The sequence below is a fragment of the Gavia stellata genome, chromosome 21 (assembly GCF_030936135.1).
Source record: "Gavia stellata isolate bGavSte3 chromosome 21, bGavSte3.hap2, whole genome shotgun sequence".
Classification (NCBI taxonomy): Eukaryota; Metazoa; Chordata; class Aves; order Gaviiformes; family Gaviidae; genus Gavia; species Gavia stellata.
In genome coordinates, this window is record NC_082614.1 from 7,478,148 (window position 1) to 7,500,708 (window position 22,561).

At 38.4% G+C, this 22,561-nt stretch overlaps 1 protein-coding gene across 1 annotated transcript in view; it reads right to left on the minus strand.

Annotated features, from left to right (window-relative positions):
- The window catches only part of GNB1L (G protein subunit beta 1 like), a 42,647-nt gene that overhangs the window by 14,555 nt on the left and 5,531 nt on the right, over window positions 1-22,561 (minus strand). Inside the window, exons 2-3 of the mRNA XM_059827827.1 lie at window positions 2,188-2,314; window positions 1,814-1,939 (exon numbers count right to left, since the gene is read on the minus strand). Of these exons, the coding sequence (XP_059683810.1) occupies window positions 1,814-1,939; window positions 2,188-2,303 (242 nt within the window). The 5' untranslated portion in view covers window positions 2,304-2,314. The remainder of the gene's footprint in view (window positions 1-1,813; window positions 1,940-2,187; window positions 2,315-22,561) is intronic.

Sequence of the window (22,561 nt, forward strand, 5' to 3'; positions counted from 1 at the left end):
GGGAGGAGGGAGGACCTGAGGGTCAGTCAGATACCCTGCAGCCAGTTAGCCATGTTTCCTTGTGAAGAGAGGCTTGATCAAACACAGTTGTGCTATTTATATGTGCGTATGTATTTATGAAGTCTCATGAGAATTTGAACATTTTCATAATAAAAATACTTACATTTTACCCTTGTTTAGATCTAATTTAAAAGAAAACAAAAGTATCCACAGAGTAACACATTTAATACTCTTTTCACCCTAGCAATGAAATAGAAACGTCAGGCGTGCTGACAGCTGAAAGACAAATAGCAAGACGAAGACCACATCGAAGATAAATAAAAAGCTACAGTTATTCAGTGGTCAACTTCCCACAGCCACAGGGGGGGCACAGAAGACTGTTAAGACTGTATGTGTGGAGACACAACAGGAGAGTGACTGGCAGTGCAGGGAGTAACAGGAATTAAATAATGAAACGTTGTGGTTGAAACATCCAAAACCAGAGAACCAGCGGCTGCGTCGCCGAGGTACTAGCGCAGCTCATGCAGAGACTCCTCTGCACACCTCTCCGTCCCACAGAAAAGTCTGTGTGTTGGTCCCAGACAATAAGACCAAGGAGGCCAGACAAAGGGCACAGCATCCATTGCTACATATTTACGTGATCCCACTGGCTCTGGAACAAAGTACCACTATGGAGAAGCTTCCAATCCACAAACTACAGTAGCGCAGGATATGTGTCCTCATGGTATCATCTGGGACAAGGAGCCATCAAGAATCCCTTATCCATTTCTTACTTTAATTGGCAGTATCACCTGATGGAAGTATGAAACCAAAACAGAGGTAGATGCAAATCTACAGACTGTTGGGACTTCTTCAAAGTCAATACAGAAACTCCCATCTGCTCTTCAGCTGAGTGACAAACTGTCAAAACATTTATAGCACTGGGCATACAAACAATGTGGTACTGCAAGAAATTGTTGTGAGTTAGCTTTAGAACAGAGAAACAAAAAATACAGATAACTGCTGTCCTAAAATTGCACTGCTATGTGAACTGTTGTAAATACACAGCAAAAATAGAGGTATGGAAAAACTCTATAATTATACAAACAATGCTCATTCAATATGATTTTATGGGGGAGAGTGTTGATAATTGCACTTAAGCAGATAACAAATATAAATGCTAATGAGTTCCACTGTATATTATAAGAGATGTCTTCTCTAGATAAACATGTCAGAACACCTCCTAGTCGTACAGACACTTTGGCATCTACTCTAGATCACCTGTCTAATCCAAAGTACACAAATCTTCCCAACCTTCCCTTGCTAAACGAGAACAGAAGATATTTTGCAACAAAGCAAAGGTGTGCAACTCAGCATTGTTGCTCATTTTCAGCCTTCCGTTCTCCATCTCTGATTCTTCTCTTCCTTCCTTATCTTTTCTCCCTCTCCCCTCTATTTATAAACTCTTTATATCAATTTTGATCTTCCTTGAGAATTAGTTGTGAAGCACTTGTCAACTTCAAATCCAAGTCTATTTCCTTTACCCAAAGACCTTACCTGATCTCAGTGCAGTAATAAAGACACTATGGACCCCAAGTTGTTGCAATGTAGTTACATATATATCACAAAGAAATTAATCGTATAATTTTTTCCACTTTTTGTTCTACATTTTTCTGTATTTTTGAACTTCTGTACATTTCCATATGTGTGGGAGAGACTTGCAGCGACTCCAGAAATAAGAGATTCCTTTTTTTTTTCCTCTTTCTGTTTTTTTTCTTCTTCAGTTATCACAGAAACAAGAATAATTCCACAGTTTTTTGCCTGCTTTGCTAACCTGAGAAGCCTGTCTTTACCGCCCATTGTGTCCACGCAGTAAACAGATTTTCCTCCATGGCCATCCAGTGCTGTGTCCACTCTGTGTGTTTTCAGGTTCCAGACATGGATAAACCCATTCTCAGATCTGGCAGTAAGAACAGATGCTTTTAGTGTGACCACTGCAGACAATCTGATAAGACAGTCTGATACTTTTCCTTTTTTTTTTTTTCCCCCCAAACTGAAGCTGTATGTACAAAGATAACACACCCATCATTCACCAATCATGCATTTTGTTGTTTTCTCCAGATACAATTTATCTAAATAATACACTTTGTTTTAAAAAGGAAATGTCCATACGATGCTCAACTCAGCCAGAAATCCTGGTTTACTTACCCAGAGAAAAGAATGGGGACATCAGGTTCTTGGCCGCCACAGGAAAAATGCAGTGTGTGGACTGCAGCACTGGTACCCCTGAGAACAAACTGTGGATCTGGAGGTGGCAGAGCCATCGAGCAATGAACTGGGGGAGTGAGAAGAAGACACAGATATCACAGAGGGTAAGGCAGCCTAAAGTGAAATTACAACTTTAAATATATTCTGATCAGGACATTTGCTTTTCCTAGTCACTTCCCTCTTTGAATTATCATTACTGGATGTTATTTCTATTTGCCATACAGTTCAGTGTAAAGTATTTCCTCTTAACATCAACTGATCAAGCAGCTGTCAAATCTGCTTTTTGCTGCATTCCTTTTTAAGCAAGGGAAGTGGTGAGCTGGCCATGTGCATGCACCTCTTGCGCACTTGTAAATACAAAATTGTTCAGCTGTCCTCCCTGCTGCAAAAAGGAAGAGCTACAAAATGCAAGAAACTGGATACCCATAATTTCAGTGGGCAAGCAATTTATCACTCCACTTAGGCCCTTGGCAAGTCTTTCCCCTTCCTCTCCAAAAAAATACTATTTCTATGTTTTCCAGTCACAACCATTTACAGAAAAGCATTGCAGTGAACATATCAACTGAAAAGAATTTCAGATGATATTAGAGTTATGATCATTTTTACACAAGAATCCCATTACTCCCAAGTGTTAGAATTTTCGGTTGCAAGCACGGTTACTTGAAAAAAGAAATGCAGTATTTCACACTAACTTAGTGACTACTGTGTTAACCATTTTATTCCAGGGGGTTTGTATTCCCCAAAGGATCAACAGAGAGAAATGGATGCTTTCAGCTTTATGTCGTTGGTTCAGATGTGGTCCGAGTCAGCAAAGAACAGGACAAGTATCTAGGGAAGCATGTTGCCCTGTCTAACATGGGAAGTGTGAAGGACAATTTATTATGAACTCACAGGGATAGTTTGTGTGATCTGATTCGGCGCACTTTTCACCAAGTATTTCCGTTCACATTAACACCTGTGCAGGCAGTTGTGAACAAGCACCAAAGAAGGACAAGGATGATTTTTCTGTGTTCTGACTTGCTGCAAATGACCCTCCAGACCTGTGCTGGGACAAGGTAACCAGCAGCTTCTTTAGATGTAAGTACAATTCGCAGTTCATTGGAAAATGCATTATAACATGCATTACAAGAAACATTTTCACCATGAAAAGTTTTTACTGCTTTATCTGTGACATTACTAGCCATGCTTGTATTTCTGTTTCTTCCTTTTTGACCTGACCTCATACATAAAAGGACAGCTTTTGCCACTACAGATATCAACTCTCATCACTCTTTCCCATTCATGCATATATTAGACCAGATTAAAGAAGTTTTCTAAATTCAGTAAGGGAAGATCAGCAGGTATTTTTCTGCCTGCTGCTTCACAGCATAGGAATTGCAGAGAATCAGAACAGAGCACTAGAGCTACAAGTTACATGGTAAATTAAAACAGTTCAACTTTTAATTGTCATCTCACCTCAGTATCAATTGAATTGTGTTTAATGGATGCTCTTGTATTGCACCTCATTTACAGGTCTACCTTGAGTGTTTATAGATCAGTAATCACCATGGTATCTATAGGTCCTAATTAAACACAATTATCTTTTAGGGCTAGTGATGATTCTTCAGCATAATGTGCAGTTCTCCCTCAATAGCACTGTGTAATTAGTTATGAAAATAATGAGCTCAGTAGATAACCTCCATGTTTTAGTGCCTTGACTCATCTGTTTTATGGTGTTGTCTGATGATCTAGACTCATGACAGGCTGGAGTAAATTTTCAGATGATTACATGATGTACAGGTTCGCCCCCGTCGTGAAATCTAGCTCCCAAGTGTCCGTCTGTAACATGCTTCACCCGTGTTATAAACCTGTTGGATTAAGGGTTTTGTCACCAAAGGTCACCTCTTTGGGACGCTACAGCTGTATGCTGTTGCTCTCAAAATGACACTTTGTAGAACCATGTAAATAAAATAGTAGCTAGGCAGCTTGTCAGAGGAGCGGGGTCCCTCTTCATGGTGGAACGATCCTGGGTTACTGCACTGAGCAAGGAAGACAAAACAGAACTGAGTCAACCCAGAGGCTATCTGGGATTACAAGGCAGGTTTTTAATAGCATTTTTCTAATTACTGACACAGAAGTTTTTGCTGACAGACAGCAAGTGTGTGCGTGGCTGTGGGAAGGGTTTTACCTGGCATGAAACAGACGCTACTAATGCATGTCTTTACAAGGACAGTATTTCAGAAAAATCCTCAGACTGGCTACAGGGAAAAAACCCAACACTGAAAACATACTTTCAAGCTGTAAGCAAATGAAATTACTTTTGCTCCTTGGAGCTTGGTTCTTTGCTGGCTTTTTTGCTAGTCAGGTATGTGAATCTGGAAATTTGGCTTAATATTAAAACTATGTGATTTTTTTATTGGGCATATGAGATGATTCCTTATTACTTCCTATCATGATGCAGCAGATGAATGGCAGTGTGACAGTATTAAGCGTCTCATTTTTCTTCCAGCAAGTGCTGAACTATAAAATTGCATCTGTGCTCTCTTCTTCATCCATAAGCTTGGACAAGTCAGTTAAGACCAAGATTTAATTAAAAGTTCTTAGGCACCTAAATCAACAGAAAGTCCCATGAGGTCACAAATAGATGGAAATTTGGCGCACCAATGCCTTGAAAACTCCAAGAAAGCATCCATCTGTTCCTGTTGACACAAGCATCCTCAAAAAAATGACATTTAGACTGCCTCCAACTCACCAGGTAGCTCAATATCTCTTCTTTACTTACAGGGATAATGAAATACATTGTGGTATACTGATACCAATAGATAACGGTTATACCATGCTTCGCTAGGCAGACAGCTACAAACATGCTAAATATGATGACTGTGTGATGGTTGAAGCCCTTGGGTGAATTTTTCAAAAGCGCCTAAGTGATTTAGAAGCCTAAGACTAATTTTCAAATGAATTTTCAATCCTAAATCTCTAGGACTTTTTAAAGTTCCACCCCAGGTGTCTGAAAATGAGCTCTCTAATTAGCACAACATTTATTTTCTTGTTAACTCCATCTAGCCTCAGGGAGACCAATCTGTTCTTGTTAACTGGCGATATCTGCAGCAAATTTAATTAAGTGAATTTCCTTAGTATTTAGGCTGGTCTGAGAGCAAAATCTGGCTCAAGGGCTTGAACAAGCAAAGTGCAACCTACAGAAGAAAGTTCATTTAAAAGCATCTTAGGGCTAGACTATATGTTTGTCGCTGAGATATCCTCATGCTATGATTCCTGCCTCCTAAGAAAGGATGTTAAAAGATACTAATAATTTTGCTTATGGCATTATTCGTTTGCAAGAGGGTATCACGAATAAGAGATGCAACACCTCATCATCACACTCTTGTTTTTTTAAAAGAAGTTTCACTTTTTATTTCTTCCAGCCTTCCCTGTGCTGGTAACAGCACCTTCCTTCCTTCAGGGGCTGAGCTACACTCCGATATGATACAGACAGCTACAAGTATTTTTCACAAAGTGCACTGCAAACCCTTGGGCTCCTGCACAAATTATATTTGCTATGCAAGCGAGGAGAGGAAACCCCAGCTGTTCAAATTAGTGTTTCAATTAGCAAACAGCTATGTGCATCACACATTAGGTACTAAAAAGGGTTTTGTCCAAGAAATGCTTCTACTAAATGCCAGAACAATTGAATTTCCTCCAAATTATGTTATTCTAAAGAACAATTTACTATTAATATCCCTCACAAAACTTATTTTGTTTAGGTTGCAATTAGCATAATCTTCAAACCATTTGAATGTCTATGCAGTGGTATTCCAGCATCATCACTTCAGTATTTGATATTAAAAAGTTAAGCTTTTATTTAATGAGAGTCATTTAAAGTATGTAAATGTCAAAAGGATTACCTTAGAAAAATCTCTCAGAGAATTAAAAACATTAACAGATTCCCACAGGAAAAATTCCAGCAGAATTCAGCAATTCTCCTGTTCCCACTCCTGTCACTTGTATTTCTATCACACATTGAAGCAAAAACAAATTGCTATTAAAATATCATCCAAATACCCTTCTCCCCCTACAAACTCCACAGTTCAGTTTGAGATACCAATGGCTCAAGCAAAGACAGGAAAAAATCCTCTTCTTTTTTTCTTTAGGCTTATTTAGAGTAGTAAAAACTCAGTGGTAAAAGAGCTTTTTCAGGTATAGGAGAAATAAATCTCTCTCAGCATGTCTGGCAAACTGATTTGGGACTGAAACCAGCAGGTGTGCAGACATAATTACTACTGCAAAATATTCAACACATCCAGGTGTGCTCACAAACAGATATATGAAATCCCTGTTATTTTTTGAAAATTCCTAGTCTACCAGGTGCCACCCTCCCAAAGGAAAAATCAGAGCAAAGAATGAGTTGAGAAAGATGTGAATAAATTGTTCTTCCCCCTTTCCAGGCTGTTTCTTTTTCATTCCTACAAAAGCCCTTTTTTCGCCTGCACTTCTGTGCCTACCTGCACTCACTCAAAAGTTTTGTGACACTCTGCCACGTTGTATAGCGTAGCTCTAGTGCATGAGCGTGTGTTTTCCAAGTGGGTCACTAGCTGTAACTGCAGAGGAAGTTGGTGGAAATAAAAGACTCCCTCAAATTAATAGTGCAGTGCGAACAACTTTATTCCATTACATTTACAATCTCCAGCATTAAAATACAGCAAGCAGCCCCTGCAGTATGAGCTTTCCAAACAGAATATTCCCATTTTCCAGCCTGTAACCCACTGCAGACAACTGGGTTTCACAGTGGTGAAACTACGAACTATCCTCTGCCCAAGAAACACCCTTGTAACACAGCTGCCGGTGAGTACCGTGGCCCTTCCTTGTGCAGCCAACTATCGCCTTGCTGGTGTGTGAGTTACTTGAGTAGCAAAGACAGATCAGGAGGGTCCCAACAGCACTCAATTCGCCTCACTGAATTATGCCAGAACACAGCGGGACTTAGAAACATCTTAGACAGCCCTGGTTGATGCGAAATGCTGCCTGGTTATATGGCACTTCTAGGAAGTGGAGAACAAGAGTTTATGGCTACAAGAACCCATTTAATGAGTCGCATTTCCATACATAATTAAAAGAGATGCCAGACAAATCTGCACAAGTTGAATGAGTTAGTTCACCTCATCTGACTGCAAAAGTGAATGTTTATAGGTTATTGACTACAAAAGGTCTAAAAGCGGGTATATGGTTTGGTAAACAAATAATTCTTCAGACATGTTGTGACAAATTTTTAAGCCGAGCTTTTCATTTTGCGTGTACAAATCAAAAAATGACAGAACACACTGAAACAGGGAAGTCAGCAATAGAAAGGGAAGTTGCAAGACAGCAATCTGAAGAAATCTCTTTGCACCTCAGGTGAAAAGTAACTGACTGTACAAAGAAACACCTTTTTGTGTTCTGTAACAAGCTAACACATACAAAACACTTATGGAAAAACAAAACAGCCACTTAGGTAAAAGTCCAAAATTAAAAGCCAGGCAGCCTGCTTTTCGCATTTTTACCCCAGTCCCCCAAAACACATGATATGTCTGCTGTGTGCCAAGACAGAAACATGCACTAGTAAAAGTAAAATCAGCAGAAGCTTGTATAGCAACTGCGTGCACAGAGCAAGAGATGTGGGAGTGCTACACAAATAGTTGCAAAGGTCAGAGCCCCAGAATATATGAAAATTCACTCATCAGTCAACTAACACTGCAGCTTTCAGTTTAAAGGTCCCTTTGCTATCTTTGGTGCTAAATTAAGATATAAACTATATTATACTTCTAGGATTTATTCAAAGCCAATTTAAAAAATATTTCAAGTGGAAGTTAGAGATGAGTAGGAATCTTTAAATCAAGATATTGATTTCAAGCAGAAATTAGAATTAGTCGAAATTTCTGATTTACCCAGTAAAATGTACTAATAAAGCGCTCTTAATTTTCAGGAGTAAGGATAACCAAATGCTTTCTCTTAAATTGGTTATTTTTTATATTACTACCTACCTATGACTACCAAAGTAGAGATTAAGCACAGTGATGTAAATTTGTATTTCGTATGTGACTTCAAAACCTAAAAAAAAGAATTAAAAAAAAAAGATAAAATCGCAGCAGTGGACTGGAAGCATTGATTAGTGTGCTTGTGCTTGCACTGGAAAATACAGTATCTAGATACTGTAGATAGTAGATTTCTAGATAGAATTCTCTTGCTTGCAAAACTTGCTAGTTAGAGACACACCAATGTCAAAGAGAATGCAATGATTTGTATGACCTAGCTACACAGTCCTTTATTAACTGATATCATAAACCTGTTGCCACACAGCCAACATTACAACTGGCAGGAGTCCTTCCTTATATAGGTTGGGAACACTAAATGCTGTCAGAACTTTCATTCTAAATAGTCACCAAATAATTTCTGATGACTAACCATGACTGCCTGCTTAGAAAAACACTTCAAAAGTCTCATTTTTGAGAAGTGCTGAGAACCTCCATTTCCCATTGACTTCAAGGGAAGTTAGGAGTTCATCCTCTCTCAGGAGCTCCCCCAAAATTACCTTCTTTCCTAACATTTAGGCAATGAATGATGGAAGTTTCCACATTTTAATTGTAATAGTCAGTGGACAGATAGCAAACAAAATTGCTTACTAGCAATTGGTGATATGCCAAGAAATCTTATGGGAGCAGAAAAGAAAATGACTAATAACCACCATGCAATGCATCACATTTTTAATGATTTCCACTTAGATAATGGCTCTTTACAGTGTTAGCACCTTTTTTGTCTTTAAGCATCCCGTAACTGAATGAGGCTAAACCACAATATATTATGATTTTAAGTAATGAAGTTTGCAAGAAAAATGTATATAAATGTCAGTGTGTAACCTTCAGGAATACTGAAACCCAGGCTTGTGTCTTGAGGTTCACTTTCAAATACTTCCATCTGCAATTTTTAAAAAAGTCACTGTACAATAATTATTTTCCATATGAAAACATAGATTCAGCATGGGAACAAAACTAAGAATGATTGTAATTATTTGAAAGACTCTGAGTTAGCATATGGATCTCATTGCCACTTACACATTTTGGTCACTGAAACAAAAAGCTATTAATCAATACGTAAAAGCCATAAATTAACATAAACATTAATCATTCTAATACTCCCACTGTGTCGGACTGATAATTTTTTTTCAGTCTTTCATTCTGACATATTCGCCTTCAGCTATCAGCTGGTTGACCTTTTTAAACACAGTTAAACATTTTGGGCATTGCAAATCTTACTGAAGTAAACATTTTGGAGACAGCCAAATATCATGGATATGTTTATGACAAAAATATGGGGTCTGAAAACATGAGAGCCCCTGCCTCATGTATCATTGCACTAGCTTTTAATAAGGGAGTCTAAAATACAGCATGAAATACAGCTGAAACAGATGAAATTCTAGTGTTTCATAAACAGGTTCATTTTGCAGATGAGAGAAAAGACACCCATCTGGTTTACTTTCTGAAACCATTAATTGCTTGGTAAAGTGCAATGATATAACTACAGAAAGCCTTGTTTGGAGAAAGCAAGCACGCATAAAAGTCCATAGTAGTTCAGCTCTGCAACACGCTCTCCATAAAATTAATGAAAAAAAAAAAAAGACAACAAATGCCTAATCACTTTGAAAAATTGAAGAATAGGAAAATGCACAATATAAGTGAAAAGTATTTATACAACTGTCTCTCTATACCACACCATCAGCCCTAAAATGAATTTAAGTTTGTACACTTGATAAATCATTGTAATCTAGCAGAAAATTGATAAGCCAAGGACCATCAAAAGATTGTTCTGAGTAGCCTCTAGTTCAGCCATGCATAGCAATCTGTCAGCCACCGGGCTCCGTCTGCCCATCCTCTTTAATTAGGGGTGCTGCATAGTGCAGCATCAGCTACAAATCTTTTGGTTCCAAGAGCTAATAATGTCCTCAGATAGCATGGGCTTAATTAAACATCTTCCAGACATTTTAGCAGACATTTCCTGCAATAATCTTGTTTAGTAACAAACTATTAAAAAGAATTGACAGAGAAGAAATATATCAAGTTGTTACAGCAACTGAAGTTATTTGGGCCAGAATTATATGTCTGCAATTAAGGATTCTGTAACTCTGAGCAATTAAAATATCACTTTATTTGAAAACTAATTAATTCTAAACACATATTTTTCCCATGACAAACTTTTATGATTATTTAATTTATTCCATTCTAATTACACTTTAATTAATCTACTCTTGTATAATATTATACTGTTATTCTGGCATTTGACCAATGAAGACAATAAATTGATTGCAGTTCCGTTGCGCAAGAGCAGAAACTGTCATGCCAGTTTCAACACCACGTTTATTTATTTGTCTGTTCTATTACTTTTCTTTTCCTCCCACAGGGCATAGGAACATGAAACACAGTACAAATCGGATGACATTTTGTCTTCTATACTTTTTTCTTCAAAGTGGGAAATATAACTTAAGAGTTTTTAGTATTAAGGAAATGTATATGTAACATGGTATTACATAATAAAAATATAACCTATAGGGAATTAAATTATACTTCTAAAATACATCACACAATGACTTATCAATTGATTCCTGATGCACAGGACCACATCCAGAAATGCTAGAAACGGAGCTGTTTCCACTGACATTGAGGTCTGATCAGGATCTGGCCTGATACAGTCAATAATAAGGCTGAACGAGACCAAATCCCATGTTGACACTTATCTTAAAATTACATTCATTTCAGTATCTCACTAAGGTTTACAAGACACTGCATTTTAATTTTGCGTCGTTACCTTAGATTCAACTAAAACAAAAGTATATAAATTCTTTTCTTACTCTATAAATACTATATTTAGATTGAACACTGATAGAAGAAATATATACAAATATTTTATTACACATAGAATTAGTAGTGCTGTATTTTATTTTGCTTCAGCCGTACTAGAAGTAAAAATGACTGTCGTTTACAGTCAGAAGTCCTCAAGTTTCTTTGAATATGAACATCCCTGAAATTCACAGTTCTTGCACATTTGGTGGGAGGAGATACGGAGTAATGACTCTTATGAAGACACAATGAAGCAATCTACTTTTCATGTACTTTTAAAACTTCTGCTCACATTCCTGGCCATATGCTTTCTTCTGCTTATGAAATAACCCCTATTGTATACGCCTTACCGAGAGTGAGACGCCTTGCAGAGCCAGGCAATTAAATTGAAATGCACTGCAAGCTGAGCTATGACAGTGCTTTCCAAAATATTTCCTTTTACTTTAATCACGCAGTTTACATTTCATAGAATTAATAAGTACAAAATAAGTTCACAAAATACGTATTCGTTAAAAGAGGAAAAAAATATTCTGCACTTAATTGAACAAGCTAAGTACTTTACCAGCCTTGCCATAGTGGGAGATACACATATCAGAATATTCTAACTTTCCTACCCCCCATGTTTATATTCTCAACGTTTGTTTCATAAGAGTTAAAAAATATACTTTGAAATTGCAAATAGCAAAGGGGATAAATTGATGTAAACGTAAGAAGGAACATTAAATAACCAAAGGTAATTCCTATTTGTGTCCAGCTCATGTTTCGAATTCCAAATTTTGGATCTGATCCACGCTCATCCAAACTGCTAGATGATATTGGTGAGACTGCTCAGACGGAGAAGGGTTTGCAGGATTCCTTCATTACAGCAGTATTTCATAAAGCATTTTCTTTTTAAAAGGTTGCTGCTTCTTTGTAAACTGCAGCCCATCTCTGAGACCAGCATTATTATGGGTCATTCTTTGTAGATGGAGAAACTGAGGCAGGGTCAGTAAGTGACCTCTCAAGGTGGCACAGTCACTAGACCTGGGGTTAGGACTCCACTCACTGACTCCAGGCACAGACAGTCCCTTCCCGCAGCCAGTGAGATTCACACGCCACATAGTATTTTAAGAAACAAAGCAATGTGGACAGTACTTTAATCTGCATCAATTCATTAGGCTAAAACTTTAAATCCTTATTCAGGTGAACTCTCAAGGTCAGAAGCATTTCAGCAAAGTAAATATACCATTTGGTACATACATTTCACTTTCTCCAAGAACCCCTTTGGTATTTAAAAGGGAAGACTTAGTGTTATGTATATAACTTTTAAATATATGAGTCAAAGTTATAAAGTATTTTTATGCTATGAAATATGGCCCAAAATTCAAGCTTAATTACTAATAGTATGTGTCATTTGCCTATTAAAATTCCCATCCAATACAGCATAAGTATTTGGATAAGGCAAGCTATTGGAGAGCAAATTAGTCCAAGAAATCTAATAAGGATCACTGTAATTCCAGTGCAAACAGGAATGGCATTTACAAGGCAAATATTACTTGAATATAAAATAAAAGAAAAGAGTTTATTTTAACAGTTTAGGCTAAGCTTACACTTTAGATACAAACCCACAATTGTTCTTTCATGCCAGTTTGATCACATAAGTCTATATCCATTTTGCATAAGCATGTAGGATGCATTAGTTAAATATGCTCATCTCCAAGGCTCTGAGATAAGACTAATGATATGGTAAACAGTTAAATTGTTAAAATGTGAGGGATATTAATAAAAAGCTGGTCCCACATTTAACAGCAGTTGAATACTGATGATGCTTAATTCCCAGTTTTTAGTACTGACTGTTTCCTATGTCTGTGATGTTCCGATCAGTAAGTTTCTCTGTGTTTTAAGGAGTAATGCTAACTACTAGTTAGCAAATGCAGAGAAATAAAACCAAAGTTACAGAATAGTTACATAGTTTACACGTGTAACTTCAAGCTTCACTCCTCTCATCCATGATAAACTACTACTGATCAAAAATGTAGTGAAAAACGCAAAACTGTTGCACTGCCTTAATTTGAAACTTTGAACAATTCTGCAGTACCTGAACTTGAACTCCCAGCCTTTGAGTGTGTGCTGAACAGCCCCCTATTGTACCGCGTTTTTATGCTGGCAGGAACTGAAGTGTCAATCTTTCATCAGATAATCAGATTATGTCATGTTCTGACCAAATTCATTAGGAAAACTTTTACCAACCCTATTATCTCAAACCAGAAAATCTAGATCAAAGTATAACCAATTTTACAGCACAATAAAACTGTTATAAATATTTAAACACTAATTAACAGGCCTCTTTTGTAAAAGCAAATAAATAATCGAAAGCTACCTCTTCTTATAAATGTTATTCAATGCAACCATATTTATCTCGTGCTTCTCAGAAAAACAAGACCTATATGTGGTGGAGAGTGGGAAGAAATGCACTTAAAAGCAGTCATTTGAGAAGATGGAGGGTTGCTAGACTTTTAAATCATTTGCTTAAAGTCACACTGAGTGCTCATTCTACTGACACAGCATTAACCCCTGAATGTCTTTGCTAACTCCATTCACATTGGACAACTGTATCTACTTACTTCATGCAGATGTACTGGATGGACCCTACATCCAAAAGGAGAGAGGAAATTCTTTTTAAGGAAATCTTACATCAATGAATAATTTCTCAGTAAATGCAATTATATTGTAATTCGGTTTCTTCCTACAATATGCATGATCTTGTCTCCTAAAAAGGTAAATAACTGTAATTAAGTTTGGCAGAAGTATTTTCTGCTTTCTGAGCAGCTATGACATCTGCATAAAACAAACACTGAATGTGAGAGTAGTAAATATTTTCCCTTGTCTCCATTTCAGGTGGATAGCAAGCATGGCATAAGAGGGAATCAAAGAATTCATATTAATATAATTAACAGCAAGGAACTGAGTTTAGACTAATACATGAGCAGGAGCAGCAACAACAAATAACAACAGGACAGTCATCAATATTGATTTCATGTATTTTTCAGTACTACAATCAGATTCTCCATCTGTAACTCAAACTTAAAAAGTATGATAATTTACGGAAAGGAGATTAATTTAGCCATTTTGAGTCAAAGACGTATTTCATAGCTTCATCCCAAATCCTGTATATTGTTAGGATCCCTTTCCCCTTTGAAGACTTAGTGAATGATTGAAGCTTCTACTTTCTGAGAAACAGATAACACAAGACTAGTAATCTGACTCTAAGCCACTGGATAAAGGCAGTTTGTTTCCTCTTAGCCCATCTGTCAACACCTCTTCAGTAATTAGTCCTAATTATTACAAAGGGCTAGCCTCCCATTCGCATTATTAAATCAGAAATAGTATCATAGCCAGGTATCTTTCAACGCCTACCAGACTGCGACCTTCGATTTCATTGAATCTTCTATCAGTATCCGCCTTTGGAAGAGCCTCGGCAGTAATTTTAGCATCAGCTTCAAAGATGCAGATCCCACAGTGGAATTCCAGGGATGCATTCATATACACACCCACATCATGTGACAGGAGAGCAAGCAACACAATTGACCTTTGCATTGTTCTCTAAACTCCCGTGATATGAAACACACATCTTTATTTTATACAATAGAACTGTTTTTTTGCCTGCGTGCTTAGAAGTGCTCCTTTGAACTAAATGCCGATAGGAAAAATAGTGAAACTGTGTCTGTAGAGACAGGGTCAAATCTTTGTTAAGAAAACAATACATCTGCAACTTTTTTTCAGATCAAGATAAATTTTCAAGAAGCAAATAGTAACAAAAAATATGCATAAATGTATTTAAGTGTGAAGAAGATCTAAAAGGTTTCTTTTGTTTATTTTTGTCCTATAGCTGGAGTACTTCCCCAGAAAACTGGAAAACAAAAAGGATGATGACATTGAAACTCTTACGGAACCAAAGCTCAATTAGCTGAGGCTTTAGTCAGACAGTTTTAAGCTCTTCATTTGTGTTAACATTTATTTAACTGAAACAAGAGAAAAAAAATACTCTTAAGAACCAAACACTCCATTTCTTTTGATTAAAAGCCAAACATGTTTCCCAATAGCACATCTGAGACCACTAGTGAGGATTTGTTTACACTGGATTTCTCATCAACAGCAGAGCACTACCAGTTTCCTCAGACACAATGAACCAACCTGAGCTGCACTGGTACAGTTTATGGCTTGTGTAAGTATCTACTAAGAGCTTGTGCCCAGAGCAGAGCAGCTACACAAATATTCAAAAGTCTCCATGTGAACAAAGCCCATGTCCTCTAATTAAAACAGAGAATGTTTTTGTTGATATGCTTAATGTTTCAAAAAATAAAGCATACAAAAGACATTTTTCTTTTACAAAAAAACATTTTAAAGAACTTTTCTGTGTCCTATATTAAAGTGAATTAGTGATTTTTTTTTTCCCCTCTTTGCAGGTCTCCTCTAAATGCTACAGATGTTGATAACAAACAATATCTAAATAAATTAAATATAGATATATAAAAAGAGCTAGCTACTATATAAGAAGCAGTAGCCTAAATATTGAGGGCTTGACTGAGAGATCAGGAATTGGGCAGGCACTGAGTGGGGTGCATGAGGAGGATGCCCCAACCTGCAGGGATGTCACTGCAGCTCTGTGGTTTCACTAAGGCCCAGTGCCTAGAACAGGGACCACGTCCCAAGTTCTGGGCCTCTGATCTGTGGATGTGGTCGGGCCAAAGTCCCTTTTCTGCCTCACTCTCTCAACTTGGCCTACTTGGAACTAGCACAAAGACATCTCAGTAGCACACACAGTATTGGAGCATGAAGAAACTACTCTGATTCAGTTTCCTGCATGCTTGTCCTGCATACCTTCCTGCTAGAGTACTCATGGCACCATACAGCTTCACTGCACCTGGATAGCTTTTCACTTCAGAGATAACTAAAACTCACTGCCAAGAAAAATAAACACACAAAATTCATTTTCCAAGTTGTCCATTTTCGAAATAAATGCCATGTGAACAACATGGACAGTAACAGGCAGGCATTTGACTATCAATGGATCAGACTTTAAAATACATTAATGTTTCAGGTATCAACAATGCAGTATTAACATACTTGCTACCTATTTTTTCTTGATCATCTGTATGAGAATTCAGTGTACTAACAATAAGAACCTTTCAAAGGAAAACGTCCTATGGTTCTAGTACTGCAGAAAAAAATGCCCTGCAGGGTCAGATGACTGGTCCATCTAGCCTAGCATCCTGTTTCCAACAGTGGCATGCTAGAAACGCTATTTAGGGAAAAGACAGAAGCCTGACTGCTTCTGCAGTCCATTCACCCCCATACTCCTCCATGCACAATTGCTGTAGTAATGATGTTACAGGGCATGTAATTTCACTGTCCATGTGTAGTCCTGATGCCTATGAAATTGTCTAATCCCTTTCGAATCTCGTGATACCACTGCCTTCACTACCTCCTGTGGCAAAAAATTCACTACCTGAAGTTTCAGAAAATTAAGGAGTATTTTATTTGTTTTAAACCTGATCTCCTAGTAGCTTCACTGAGTGCCCTCTAGTTCCTGCATTGCAGGATTTGGAGAGCAAGTTTCACATTCAGCTTTTTCATCACTTTCATGATTTTGTAAATCTCAGTGATAAATATCTATCTTTCTCTAAACTAAAGAGTACCAGCCTGTTCAATCTCTCTTCATACGACAGTTGTTTCCCCCCATCGTTTCAGTTGCCATTTTCTGCACCATCTCTAACTCCACTAAATCTGTCTGGAAAAGCAGAGAACTGAACGTAGTACTTCAGACAGGAGCCCAATGAGGTTTTCTTTAGCAGCAAAATGACATCCTTGACGAGATAAATCTTCACTGACCTCAAAAATCACATGTCACTTCCAAGAGAGAAGTTACTTCTTTCTGCAACAGATATAATTCCAGCTAATACACCTGGCAAAGGAAGTTATCTTTGCTCTCAATAGTTTAGGATTTCTGCTGCAGGGCAAGCCAACAGAGAAAAGGCTAAGTGTAAGTGGACTGTCCAAGGATCTACATCCGGAAGAAATAGCATAATATTTTAATAGCACTTCCTGAAACACCTAGACTTCCTGGAATTACTAGTTAAAATCCCAGAGGAACTGATAATGTTCTCTGTCCATCCAAGCCTAGCAGACTGCTTCCCTACACCACTGTGTATCTTTCCAGGAAGAATTTTAAAGGTCCCATCCGCTCTACATCAGTGCTTGAGAGCTTTAGTCCATTTTTATAGCACTAAGCCCTGTAGCTTCTCTTGCTGACTCAAGCCAAAATCCTCTAATACATCATGCTAGCAGCTGTTTCTCTCCATTCCCAGCTACATGCATTTAAGTGGCACATTTTACAGTAAACCAGATCTGTCCCTATTTTAAGGTTATTTTGTACTATGCGGAAATGTTGGAGTGGCAAGGGGTTGCCTTTTTCCCTTGATTTTCATTTCATTTCATTAACTTTCATGGAAGTAAAAGTGTTTGGGTCAAAAAGAGGCAACAATTATAAAAGCATATATGCACAATGTAATCTCAAAAGAAAAAAGAAATCGGACCCCAGCAGGAGGAACAAAAGGAAATATAACTTTGTTCCAGCCACCCAAGCACTGAGGAGACACCACTGAAATCTCCCCAAGGCTGCGCACCACATCACTGCAATGTAACCACAGCCCTGCCTTGGCCTCCCTTCTGCCACCACATGCCCAAGTCTACCAGAAAGAATCTACCAGGACACAGGAGCCACATCTCCCTGGGGTCACCCAGAAATGCCTCTCTCTCAAAATGGCAATGAGATAGATGGACCCCATGCCCTTTATCTGGCAGTTTTGCCCAAGTACAGAAAGGAAGATGAGGCCCCATGTTCCCAGTGCAGTCTTTGCAGGAGGAAATGAGGTCTGCATTTCATGACATTGCTAGCAAACTACCCCTGCAAAGCACAATATTCATTTTTAGATACTACACATTAGAATGTTTTATATAAATGTACTTCTGCAGTTTCCTCAGTTCCCACTATGGTCCAAAATACTTACATACATCGATAATTACACAAAGGTAGCACCACTAAACTAACACTGATTTTAAAGAGACTGCTCACATAGTGAAGATGTTCACACACATCTGCAATAGCCATGGAACATTAACTTAGCAACTGGCTTTAGCTCTCTCAAACACAAAAGTCTTCATAATAACATGTTTTGTATAAAACCAGATTACAGTTTAACCTGCAAGGTCTTTGGTATGTTCCTTTTTCAAGTCTGCAAGTACTAGTTTCAGGGAAGAAGTCTGTGCCAAAGTATATTATACCTACTATGGCAATAAATTCTTCATGGATGAGGTTTTATACATAAATTACCTTCATTTGCAGTCTCTGAATGCTCTTCTAAATTTTATGGGATAATATGAATTATGAGCACCCATGTATTTCTTGTAGGTATAATGTGAGACAGATTTTTTTCTACTATAAGCAAAAGATTATGCAAGTGAGTTGTACTCTACGCCTCTCTCTCCCCACCCGTGTTGAACAAATGTGATAACACAGACCAGTGAATTGCTTATAAGAAGTCTACAGCTTGCTATAAAGATATGTATGTATGAATTAGGTCAAACTAGGATTAAATATGAATCACATGGTTAAACAAAAGCATTAAAAATATCTGAAAGTTTTTTTCTAAACCTTATAAACTTAGATTTCTTAATCTGTTATTTCTTGGTTTAGTTATTGGTACATTTATGGTTTGGCAAAATAACTCCTTTTAAATAAAATGTGCATTTAAAGTGCACAATTTATATTTCATTGAAGCTACCATTGTAATCTTTACAAACCTTGGCTGGGTTTCAGTGGCTGGGCTTTAGGTATTTTGCTGGTTCTGCTGGATTTTTAAAACCCTAGAGATCTGGGAATGGAATGAGTCTGTTCACTGTTATTACTAGACTCTAGTAAATACTGTTGGTGACCCACTGGAACCTAAATCCTAACCGTTCTTCATATATCTGTTGAACACTGGGTGCTTTGGACTCAGTTCATACACAACATTTGCCTCAGAAGCAAAGTTCCAGGTTTCCACAGGAGCTCTAATTTCAGGAATCACTAGGAATGTGAACTGGCAAACAGTACCCGGACCCCAATTCTGCAAACTGCTCTACCCCTGCTATCTGAATCAGCTTAGTAGTTTCATAAGCTTCACAAGAACAGGTCCAGGATCAGCCATTTTTCTGCAAGGACACACTCTTGATCCGCTGTATTAAACAGCAACAACGCTTCAAAATGCACCTACTCACAGCCACTGAAACCAAGAGGCAAAACACAGCAGGAATGGTACAGATGGTATGGGAATGCTTGCCCTGCTCCCACAACAGCGGGGGAAGGATCAGGCATGAAGGCTCATCAACAAGATCAGACAAAAGAGAAAACACTGAATCATATTAAAATAATTACCAGAAAATAAGACTTCTGTAAAATTTTTGCAATCAGCTAGTTCAAGCCTTCAGGCTCAGTCTTGTATTGGGCTGCATGTAGCGGCACCACCCCAGGAGGCGCTCCAGGAAGAACGGGTGACTCAGAGTCACAGTTCCTCCCTGGCTCCCTTCCTCTCGCATGGGAGAACAAATAATTTCACCCCGTCCTGAATGCAGTGTACTCCCACGTTACTCCTAACTAGCTTGACAGTACAAAAAGCCATGGCCCTGCTCCCCCTCTGCTTGCCCTACTTATATGACAGTGAGGGAAGGATCAAGTGCGGAGACCCCATTGTCTCTCCACCTCGTTGTCTCTCCTCTCCCATCTCCTACACCTAAAACTGCTGTCTAAAGCGGCCATATGGGACACATTTACTTTCCCCTTCTGCCCCGAGGTGCTACTAGGGACAGGAATAATCTAGCTTGGAGATAGTATCAGCATGAAAGAGAAGAGAATGCTAGTTAGGAAGAACATACGTCGTCACTAGATAATGATAACCACATTTAATGGGCACAAGCATGAAGACACAAATTTCAGCTATTTCCCCCTTATTTTAAAAAATAGGGGGTTATTATAAAAACGCCCAATTACATCGTCAGGCACTATACAATATTTATAGTATAAAATCACTATAATTAAATGCTAAGTGCTGATTTCAATTATTTAGCAGCGGAACATAAAATAAGCAACTGCCTTTAAAATGTTATTTTCACAGAGTAATCACAGAATACAAAAGGAGCTAAAAAATGACCTGTCAGGACCTTAGACATCCCATGGCGAGACATGAGACTTAAGGTGCAAGGATTCCCAGGCCCAGTGTCGCAATTAAGCTCTGCATCCCTCAGATCCACCTTTTTGCTGCAAGCTTACTGTGGAGCTAGTATATGGGAACAGAGAAGAGTGAATTCCTGCCCTGACTGGGTTAGAGTTACCATGTCACCTTAAAACTAGTCACTTGGGAAAAACAGAGGCTTATACAGAGATTAAAAACATTAAAAATCTGAAGCAGTGAGGTAGTTCAGTCCACAGTAGCCATGTCTACATACGCAACTCCACTGAAGGACCAGGGCTGTGTTCATTAGTGTTGGAAAACCTTGCAAGATTATATTAAAAAAATCATTTTAATTGGAAAATTAGTTCCAAAACATAATCTTTACTGAGAATTATCATCCAAAACATAGGAAATAAAAGATATTCCCAGTAGATATCTCAATAAGCTATCTGTCACAGAGGGGGCAAAAAGACTGCAGTATTAAATATTATTAATTCTATTTTGGGGCTAAATAACAGTCCTGGACAAATGGTGATGAAAACATCAAGCAAGCCGGAGTGAAGCCGTGGTAAACCAGATGCTGTACTGTCCTTAAGCAGGATGCAGGGCATGTTTTCCTGAACAGGGATACCTCTGTCACCCAACGAAGGAGAAGCGGCCATGCCACCTTCCTTCCTTCTTGGTGTAACTGATGCTGCTTAAAGGAAAGACCTCCAACAGAACTCCAAATCTGCAAGGCTCAAGTGCTGTCAGTGTACCAGACTCATCCATACAGGGCAAAATAATGCGTGGATGTGGAGCTCCTAGACTGCCTTCACCTCAGCTATTAACCCTGCAGAAGTTGGGATGGATGACACTGAAAAATTCTTCACATTTGGCATTACATTAAATTTTTTTTTGTCAAAAAACAGAATGCAGCCCCACTTCCATTCATGCTTCTGACAAACTTTTGTTTTTCTAGGTAGATTTTCAGCCAAACAAAAACTGAGCTGGAAATGTCCAGTTCAAACTAAACATCCTCTAAACTAAATACAGCTGATTATCCTTTGCTTCCTTACATGCTTCTCCTTTACCAAGAACAAAACACAACTTGCCGAAGAACGCATTTTTGAAGCAGGAATAATGACCATTCCCAACCCCATAGCTCCATTTTTATTATAAATAAAAAAACCCAAAGGTTTTCCATTAGCTTCAGTGGTTGGGAGGGAGTGGGAAGAATGATGTGTTAAGCTGCAATGGAGGAAGTACATACGCCAACTGGAAAAACGGACTATAAAAAGCTTTTCTTACACAAACACAGGAGGAAGTAACCAACACCCTCAATTGTTGAAGCGAAAGGTGGGGGGCCTAAACACACAACTAGAAAAAAAAATTAAAAATTAAAAAAGTCCTGAATGTTTCACATGTTCCCAATTACTCTCAAATTTGAGAGCCTTGTTCGATAAGGTCAAACTGTTACCAACAGCAGACCTGGCAAATCTCATGCAAAGAGCATAAATGCTATGTAACAGTACCAGGCTAGAGACCTTTCTGCAGTTAAGACTGTTTATCACCTGTTTATGTGGCACAGCACTATGAACTCTCTCCCTCTCTGCAACCTGCTGCAAGTTGGGTGGAGAGCCCTCTGCACCTGGGACAAGGCATCAGAGTTCAAAAATACTGCTCTGCAGGAAAAGTGTGTGTCACTGCGGCAAGCCACTTCTGCTCCAAGGGTCTCTACTAACCAGCAGCGTCCCCAGCCGCATGCCAGGAACGCGTCCCCTCCAGTCACACAGTAACACGTTCGCCCAGCTGGGAACCAGTCTGGCATCATCTCACACGTCAGAGGACAAAAGAATCAAAGGGTCTAACACAGGTGCAAGAATTCAAAGTTAAGCTTCAGAAGGTCAAACAGGCCCATGACAGAAGAGAAAATTTATTAGAGCAAATAGCTAAACACTGGCAGGCCAGAGATGCAAATTCTAACAAGGCAGATTGAGGAAAAAAGGAGGCAGACAGTGAAGTTGGGTAGAGCTTTGGCTTTGTAATGAACCTGTAGCGTCAAGGTAATTTAGCTTAAAAATTTTTTACATGGTTTTGAACATCTACCATTTATAAATGACTACAAATTAAAACCAGAGAAGACATCACACAACATTCAAGTGGAAGCAGATAGCCCGCATACTCTCCTGCCCCCAGAACACATCAAGTTGTTTTGGAAGTTTTGAAAATAACAATTAGAAA